Raw genomic sequence first — 10,008 nt, 5'->3', positions numbered from 1 at the left:
AGGAAGGCGGGAAGAAGAAAATGTGAAGGACACGTTTCCAAGTGGTGAATTTGTAAGAAATTTGCTCTGGTTGCTGGGCACAAGGGACATCTTCAGAGAGGCTGCAAGGGAGGCCCCAGGCCAGTCCTCTTCACAGGGAAGCAGGTGATTCCTTTGCACGTCCAGAACACGTTATCCAACCCTCCAAGCAGATGCTGGGGAAGACAAAAGTTTCTTATCTCTGGTTCAGGTGCAGAGCTTCTTGATATCATTTGGTGCTGTGCTTTTGGACCCTTGATCTGCAGCATGGTAGCAGCAGGAAGAGTGCCCCTGGGGGTTGCATGACCACAGGAATGGTGTCAGCCATTCCTGAAAGCAAAAGCCGACAGCCAAGGCCTGATAGCCAGGAAGGCTGAGCAGATCTGCGGAGCATGGAACCAGATTCATCACAGACATTACTTAACTACTTTGTGTCTCAGTTTCATCATCTGTAGAATAAGAGAAGTAACAGTCATTGTATTACAAGGTCCTTACAAAAATTAAATGGCTTCATATATTTAATGGAATTAGAATTGAAGAAGTTCAAACTGATTTGGATCGTTATGGCATCATGATCTTACTTGTGAAGCTTTTAAGGTGATTGCTTAGAAGAGTGCAATATTCATTTAAATTAGTAAGTTCAGTGCATTTGTTTAAAAACCATAAAAACAAAAGCACAACAATGAAAAACACACTGTAGCCTTACTCTTAACAGAGGGAAATGGCTGTGTTTCTCTCCTTGGGATGTATGCCATTGAGCCTCTGTGTAGGGCGGTGTTTACAAGGACAGGTTAGGATAAAGGAGTAGCGTTACTGTTTCTGAAAAGATCCGTTCTCACAGTTCACAAAGGGAACATGATATCCAATCCTTCCTCAAATAAATATATAACTAGGACAAAAAATGAGAATGTGAGTTCAGTCCCAGAGTAGAGTCCAGATTCTCAGTTGTGGGCCTGGTATTCTTACCCTCTTTGCCCCTCCCATGGCCAAGTCTCCAAGCAGCCATGCTATGCTGGGCGATTCTTCCCTGTTCAGTTCAGACCTGCAGCGAGTGTTTACCATTCAAATGTAAGTGACTGGAGCCCAGCCCAGAGGGATTGCTCTTCTGCAGGGCAGCTCAATGTCCTGCTGGGTTGGAAGGCACATCCACCATGGTGACTCTGCCTTCCATTCTGTGGGTGTTGACAGCCTCTGCTTTGCCTGATCCCCTCCTTTCAGCATGAGCCACTTCTCTGGGCCCCTGTGCTCAGAACCAGTTTCATTCAACTGGGCTCAGTGTAGAGGCCAAGTGACTAAAGACTCCTGCATCAACAGGGTCAGCCTTGACACTGGGAGATAATAGACAAATATGCTCTCTCCAGAGCCTCCTGACCTTTCTCTTGAGAGTAGCGAGGATCTGTAGTAAGCGGCCTGGTGGCCTTGCTCTGTCATTACCGCCCATGTGAACCTCGTTGTAAGTGTGTCTGTGTGCACATTGTCACCCTTCATGTTACGCTGCACACTCAGATGCTTTACCCTTATGAAACAGCAGAGTCTTTGACTTCATTAAGTTATTTCTTCCATTAAAAATAATAGATAACTTGTGATCTTATATTGGGCCAGGCAATACAAAAATGGAAATCTTATTTTGAGGATCTTAGGCTTACAAAAATGGAAATCTTATTTTAGCCTCTCTTACAATGATTTATTACAATGCTTCTTCTAAGAAATGTCAAATTAGCTCCCTGTTATAAACATTTCCATTTTTAGCTGTTTTGTAAAAAAAATCAAAGTATCAAATGTCCCTTCAGAAAACATCCAGAAATGTAAGGTTTTCTCCTTTACAGGGAAACAATGTGGTACTGTTCTGTGGATTCTAGGAGGTTGTTTTTTTGCCCTCTCTCTGCAGCAGTTTTCTGGTTTTCTTTTAATGGTTTCTCTAAAAAGATCTCATTTTCTGTAGCAGAGCCAGTGATTGATTTATACTTACATTCAATCTTTGATTTTTCTTGTTTTAGTGGTTTTGGTAGCCTAATATCACCCATTTTTGCTCGTCATTCATTATGTTCAGATGGTGCTAGATTTCTGTTTCCTGTTTTTAAACAGAAGAAAAAATAACCACCTGGTATGAAAGCTTTTGGGATTATGGGTTTGGTTAATATCCTCTAAAAACAATTTCAAAAAACTGGACTAGAAGATTATAAATGACTTTTTATATGATTGTATCCCCTGGTGTTTTCAAATAAAAACACAATGAAGAGTCGAAATGCTCTTGGTCAGAAAGGCTAATCCTGGGTTGATGCCATTTACATTTAGATTTAAATAAGTCAGTCTATTTATTCTTTGAAAGTTGACTTCAGGTTTTAAATTGAGAATGCATAGAAATGAGAAGTCCTAGTATGCTTGGGTATGTTTTGCAAAGTTATGAGGCCTAAATTCAGTTGACTTCTCAGAATAGTAACTGTGATGAGCATAAAGAGTAAGAAAATTCAGTAAGTTTTGTTTGATAAAGCAATTCTATTACAGCAGTCATTAATAATGGTCATCTGATATGTAACTTAGGTAGAGTGAAGCAGAGTCCTTCAAGCGTGATCACACAAATGCTATACCTTCAGGTTTGGGGGGCATGCACACACCCATGCACAAAGAGTCATTGAATGTGACCCCACTTTTTATGGAGGTAGAGTTTAGTGCGGTAGCCACAGATCGTCCACGCCCCTCATGTGATGGAGCATATGGTAGTATGTCATAATGAAAACCTCTTCTACTAGGTATCCGGGTCTTAGTTCTATTTCCAGATGGACCTCATAACCAACAAAGAAAATCTATCAGTATTTCTCTAATTATGACATGAGGGATTCAGATATGATGTCTTCATAGAACTTAACCAAAATTCCAGGATGATGAGCTATAATTCTACTTCAAATGACAAATGGTCCTAAGCTTATGACATGGGGTACATTCTAGGATTTTAGTGGGAGGACTGTTGCAACCCTTGTCACTAGCTCCTGGGCAGGGTGTGGTTGGATGGAGCTGTGTAAGGCAGTGATGGCATAAATCTGTTGCGGGTCAGCGGGGGACCTGCTGGCATTTGGGCTTACTCTTTTCTAGTGGGTCCAGGAGTTTGTCCAACCACAATCCTTTAACCACAGGAGAATATCTAGGCCTGTTCTGACACACAAAAATTTTTGTTTGGCAATTCAAAATTCTTCAGCACAAGAGCATACATTTATTTATAGTCATGTCTCTTGTTTCCTGGCCTCTCTCTCTCTTTCTCTCTCTCTCTCTATATATGTTTTATAATAAATAATTTTTTATTAAATAAAAACCTTGAGGAAGAAGTGAACTTGGCATTTGAGTAATGGCGCCCTGGCCATATCTGTCCTTCGTTTTCTGTCTTTCCTCTCCCTTTAAGCAGCTTTGGATCCTCTATAACTAGTTTTAATCCGCTCTAAGACTTTGAGTCAACTTCCTTTAAAAACCATTAAGCTATTCTCTAAAAGCTGAATCTTCTTTCTCTCCTCAAGTTAATACTTTTCTAGGAAGACAATCTACTTAGTCAAGTAAATATATTTTAATTTTTTAATTAGACAATGACAGTTTTTGAGACTTACTATGTGCAAGCACTATCGAGACACCAAAGATAACTAATTACTCATTGGTAGCTCACAGGGAAGTAAGTCCCCTGATACCAAACCTTGTCCAGAAGCAGGGTGGGAAGAGCCCAGAGCCTGGAGACAGCCCAGCCCTCACTATGGGGAGCTGAGGTGTCTAAGCAACGTAGCAACAAGTAAAAGGGTAGGACAGTTTCTGGAGGAAGAGTTGTAACTGTGTATGGGGGGGCATACTGGAGCACAGGCAGAGTGTGTGATGGGAAATGAGACCAGAGACTCTCACAGCAAAATCAACATGGCTCTCCTCCTCTTAAAAGTAAAGCAATAGTGTGAAATAAATGTGCTTCTACATTGTAGGCCCATTGTAGACATGTGCTTTTAGAGGAGTTCTGAATATCCTGATAGTAATGAAAGAAGTGAGCCCGGCATGGTGGTTCATGCCTGTAATCACAGTACTTTGGCATAGTGAGCCAGGAAGATCACTTGAAGCCAGGAGTTTGAGACCACCCTGAGCAACATACAAGACCTCATCTCTACTAAAAATTTTAAAATGTGTGGTGATATAGTGGCAGTGTATGCCTGTAGTCCCAGCTATGCGAGAAGCTGAGGCAGGAGGATCACTTGAGGCCAGGAAGTTCAATGCTGCAGGGAGCTATGATCCTACAGTTGCACTCCAGCCTGTCTAACAGAATAAGACCGTATGTCAGGGCTCAGCGCCTGTGGCTCAAGTGGCTAAGGCACCAGCCACATACACCTAAGGTGGCGGGTTCAAATCCCCAGCCCGGGCCCGCCAAACAGCAATGATGGCTGCAACCAAAAAATGGCCAGGCGTTGTGGTGGGCGCCTGTAGTCCCAGCTACTTGGGAGGCTGAGGCAGGAGACTCGCTTGAGCCCAGAAGTTGGAGGTTGCTGTGAGCGTGGTGCCATGGCACTCTACCCAGGGGGATAGCTTGAGGCTCCGTCTCAACAACAACAAAAAAAAAAAGACCGTATGTCAGAAAACAGAAAAGTCACCTATATGAGGGTTCTCTAGAGAAAGAAAACCAACAGGAAGGCTCTGCATCTATCTTCATCTGTGTGTATGGATATGTATAATAGAAGGAGATTTATTATAAGCAGGGGTCCTCAAACTTTTTAAACAGAGAGCCAGTTCACTGTCCCTCAGACTGTTGGAGGGCTGGACTGTGGGCCCGGGACGATTCGGCTGGTAAGCAAGACAGGTAGCAGTGGCAAAAACACCCAGTAGGCCAGATAAATGTTCTAGGCGGGCTGCATGTGGCCTGCAGGCTGTAGTTTGAGGACACCTGATCATAAGGATTTATTACATGATGGCTCATGTTATTATAGAGGCTGAGAAGGCCCAAGACCTGTGGTTGGCAAGCTGGAGTCCAGGAGAATTGATATTGTAGTTCCCAACTGAAAGTTGGAAGGCTTGAGAACCAAGAAGAGCCAGTGTTTTAGTTCATGTCCAAAGGCAGAAAAAGACTGATGTCCCAGCTCAACAGTTGGGCAGGAGAAATCCTTGATCTGGGTCAGCCTTTTTGTGCTGTCCAAGCTTCCAACGGATTGGATGAGGCCCACCCAATTGGGGAGAGCATCTGTTTTCCCCAGGCTATCAATTCAGATGTAGACCTCACCCAGACATACCCACACAAACATACCCAGCATACTGTTTGGCCAAATGTTTGGGTATCCTGTGGCCCAGTCACATTGACAAAATTAGCCATCATCCTCCCGCTCAGTCTTTCATCCAGAGATATTCTGCCAGGCTAATTATTAAATTGACAGCTCCCCACAACTCTTGTTTCTTTGAAATCCTCATGGTACCACAGAAATTATAGACAATATGATGTTATCATTGAAATATTGTCATCAATCTGTTTTGAGTATTTTTTGACATTATCTTCAGAATTGATAGCCAACTCATTATTGCAATTCAGAATATATTTCTATGTTCTGGTGGTTAAGGGCATGGCCCTAGTTTGGATTCCAGACTTGCTTCCTATAAACTGTGTGACTTTGGGTATCTAGCTTAACGTCTCTGTGCCTTTGTCCCTTCATTTGTAAAATGTAGGTAATAATAATACCTAATTCTCAGTTATGGTGAAGATTAAGTCAGTTAATGCACATCAGTAATACATGTGAAGGTGAAGGTGACGGGCATAGAATGGACTCCTGTAGCCCCCGGCCTTTTATTGCAAAATGCCTTAGCTCAGTATTACTCACGTATTGGTACTTTCTGAGGAAAGCATCCTTACAAGAGCAGTTAACATTGAATGTACTCAATTAGTGTCTACTTTGGAAAGACTAAAACCAAAATTTCAAAGCCTTAGTTGGCTTGAGAACAACCCAGATTTAGAAAATGAGTTAGGGAGGATGAAATAGAAAATAACACATTTATAGAATATGCACAGGCAGTGGAGTGTTTGATTCACTTCACTACTTTAATTTATTATAGTCAGAGAAGCTGTCCATATTTTAAATGGTTATTTGGCATCTCAAGAGGAAAAACATTTGCAAACAAACCAGTGTACTCCAAAAGTGGGCTGGGAAGGAGAAATGCTTAGTGATGCTAGCTGTGAGGCCTTGGGTTGTGAGTAGTGACAGGCAGATTGGTTGGGGCTGTGCTGTTTGGGTTTGAAGGGGTTCACCTGTCCAGTGGGAAAGCAGCCTTGGGTAACGCCGATTGGATTTAGGGCTCCTGAGCTTGTTGACAAAGCAACCAAAACACTCAGCTCTTTTTTTTTTCTCTTTATTTCTGATTGGTATTAACAACCACAACATTCAATAAATAAATTCATGTCTGCTTAGCTAAATTGTTCACATGATGTGAAATATAATTACAGGGTGATGGGTAAGGAAATCCTCTGATTCTCTGAGCTTAATCTTATGAGTGCCTCAGTGTCTTTAGGGAGGTCTTTACTTTTACAGCCTGTATTTATGTGAATAGTCTAGGAACCCACTACTGATTACAACGTAGAAGCTTTAGTCCATGCCTAGTGTTTGTATAACCTTCTTCTGCCAGGAATTCACAGGTGAAGGAATGCAGTGCCCATAGCACAGTATCTGTTTTGCTATAACATCTTTTTTTGGATGGTATATAAAGTATATCCTTAAGACTGTGCATTTCACCTCTATCCATAACACTGTTAAAAATGTAATTTTTCAGATTTCAACTTCCCATGTCTGAAATTAGTCTGTCAATGAAAGAAAACTCAGATCCAGCTCTTGGACATTGATTGTGTTTTTCCATTTTGATTGTTATCTTGGGAAAATTCTTCCTCTGACTCAAAGAGGAATGCTTTGCCCATTTATCAAGGGACTAAAGATAGCTGAGGATTAAGTCTGAATAGAGTGATTACGCCTTTCAAAAACCCAAATAATGAAAAGTATTTTTTTGTTGGTATTGTTGTTGTTGCCTGAACTACTTGATAGTTTTCCAATGGTGCTGCGCTTGTGAATTTCTTCCTTCCATCTTGTTCCTAACTTTAACATTTGTGTATGAATTTCTGTGCATTTCTAATACATTTTATTCTATGTCTTTGAAAGTTTCAGAGGAAATTTCATCGTGCCTCTATATTTGTATTGTTATTATCATCCAAAGCCATGGTTAAAGTGGCACAGACTCTTTTCAAATATTATTACAAAGTTTGATTTTTTTTAATCACAAGGCTATTATGATGAAGCCAGTTTTAGTCTATTATAAAAAGCCTGCACTGTTTCTTATTTGAGAGCTAAACTCAGAATGCACTGAGCTGTGCTGCCGTGTGTTTTCCATTATTCCTTTCTTTCAGAAACCGTGCCATTCATTTAATACTTCATTACAACCCAACTGCAGTATGTATACATGCCGTGCAAAATGAGCCATTTTGTTTTAAAACAGATTGCAGATGAAAGGGAACCACTCATTTCTTGCTTGCTTGCTGTAATTACTAGAGCACTAATTACTCCAAATCACTGACATCCAGGGTCAGTAAGGGTGACAACAGAAAAATCAAAGAAAAGATATGGCTCACTCGCTATGACAGATTTTTCTTAGTTCCAGCCACAGTATTTTTTATGGCTACTGTTTTCCAGTTTGATGTTGGAAAAAAAGAGAGAGAGAGAGAGAGAGAAACGAAACAAAACAAAACACAGCCACAGTGAAGATTGCTGAATGTTTACTATTATTTCATTCGCAGTTTGACGGTGAGAACATGTATATGAGCATGACAGAGCCGAGCCAGGACTATGTGCCAGCCAGCCAGGTGGGTTAATTAATCTTCTCTGCCTTGTTTCAAATTGTAATTAAACAAATTCAAAGAGTTGCATTGCAAATGAGTAGCACTATCAGTAACTGCCGCAATCAGGAATAATCATAATTTATAAACAAAGCATTTAAGCCTTGTTTCCAGTTAATGAGATAGAGCTGATAAAACCCAGAGTTGGCATTTGTTGAAAGACACTACCTTCTTTCCTCTCCAGAACGGCAAGCAGCTGTTTTGCCAGCATGATCTTTCCTAAACAGTTGTTTTACCTTTAGGAAATAAAGTCTTTACAGGTGCAGGGTATTTGTGCTTCTGACTGTAGACGAGTTAATCATTTTAAGCTACACATGTCACAAATAGCTTTAATTATCAACTGTTGGGGCCATTTTCAACAAAACGTTAAATTCATCACCCAAATCACATGGCAGGTGGGTGCTTTAAGGCTGCTATCAGTTCTAGTGGAGAGGCGGAAGAGGTGAGGGAGTGGGGAGGAACTTTCAGGCCCCAAAGCACAACATGATTGAAACTTTCAAGGGCACCTTTGTATCTATTTCACTGGGAATGGCTGACAAGGTATTTAATCATAAGAAGTGACCACAAAAGTCCAATGAGAATGTAAATGGTTGCATTTATAAAAAGTAAATGCTTGACTGTTTATTTTTAGATACTTAAGACCAGGCCCTTTAATCCAGTGAGGGCATTTAAGGTAAAATTATAACTGCCCTTGGGTGTCAGTATAACAAAATATAAGAGCACTGTATGGAAAAGGAAAACGGTGAATGTGCGGGAGAGTTCATAGGAGCATTTTGTTGACACAAACATCCCCCCCCCAGAACAGTGAAAGCATGGTAGTTTTGAGTTTTGCATATGGTATAAAATCTTAACATAGTAGTTTTCAATTCCTGCTTACCTGCCTACATAGAATTTGGTAATTAGAAAGGGTGTGGGAGTGGGCTTCTATTTTTCTGCAGAGTGATTGTCAGTGAGTTAAATCTAATGTGTATGTTAGGGATACACTGTGAATAAAACATCTCATCCTTAACTCAAACCAGAGGCAGGCCTGCATCTCCATGAACTTTGCACTTAGGAGACATTACGATCACAGGCTTCTCTGGCAGACATTCTGGAAACTACACTGTATTGTTCAGCCGAAAAGGTCATCGTAAAGTTCAAAGAACCTGACTGTATTTCCTTCCATTCAACAGAGGTGATTGCTCTAAGAATACCCCTGGAAGGCTGAGCTTTTCATTTAGAATTCTTAACTGAATTTATTTGGCTAAGTAGCCTCCAAGAGCCATAGGTAGTTCTGAATAGGACTGTTTGATTAAAAAATGAAAAATGTTACTATTAATTTTCTTCTAACCATCAATCCCAAAACTGTACTGACAAGTTTAGTATTACGATTAGATTAAAGAACCTGGTATCATCTCTTTGGTGCCGTTAGAGTTTTGAAGTGTAAGGGCTAATTGAATTTGTTTGAAACAGTAGAAACACAAACTCAATAAGTGATTGCTCTTATAAAGCCTCTGCTCCCTCTCAGAGAATCATTATGTCCCTCTTAAAGAGTTTTGGGTAAAGGATTGAAAGTTCAGAGCATATATATCGTAATGGCTTGACTCCTTAGATTTTAAAATTCAAGTTCAATGTATAAGGTGAAGCCCTTACTGAAATCAAGCATCTAACATTATTTTTCTTAATATTTCAGTCAGAAGTTAGTAAGATTGTTTTAAATGTTTTAAAAGTGATAATCTATAAAAAAGGAGCAAAGTGCTCTAACTACTTCTTGCATTTTCTAAAGACTGGCAGGTTTGTGAGCCAGGAGCAAACTATTCTTTTTGTAGTGTGGTATATACGAAAATGTTTTTAGAATGTGCTATTTTAAAAATTAGACTAATGAAACATAATACGCACTCTGGAGGAAGATAAACTTCACAAATTACATAAGCTTAATGGCCTCAGCTAAATTTTACACTTAACATTCCTTTTGTTTATTGTAATATAGAGTGTTCAAGAATTCATTACCTGGTATTCTTTTAGGGAATTTTAATCAATTTATCCCTTTAGGCGACCACAAATAAGATTTTAGTCATCCTGCAGGAAAAAAAAATTAGTTTTTTTCTTTTTCCTGCATAACATCAAACATCTGCATA

At 40.1% G+C, this 10,008-nt stretch overlaps 1 protein-coding gene across 1 annotated transcript in view; it reads left to right on the top strand.

Annotated features, from left to right (window-relative positions):
* Nucleotides 1-10,008, top strand: part of TOX (thymocyte selection associated high mobility group box) — a 321,741-nt gene that overhangs the window by 151,410 nt on the left and 160,323 nt on the right. Inside the window, exon 2 of the mRNA XM_003802214.3 lies at nt 7,793-7,858. Within this exon, the coding sequence (XP_003802262.1) occupies nt 7,793-7,858 (66 nt within the window). The remainder of the gene's footprint in view (nt 1-7,792; nt 7,859-10,008) is intronic.

Source organism: Otolemur garnettii, unplaced genomic scaffold, assembly GCF_000181295.1.
Source record: "Otolemur garnettii isolate 467f Iridium unplaced genomic scaffold, OtoGar3 scaffold00237, whole genome shotgun sequence".
NCBI classification, from domain to species: domain Eukaryota; kingdom Metazoa; phylum Chordata; class Mammalia; order Primates; family Galagidae; genus Otolemur; species Otolemur garnettii.
This window is presented reverse-complemented; position numbering and strand designations above follow the sequence as displayed.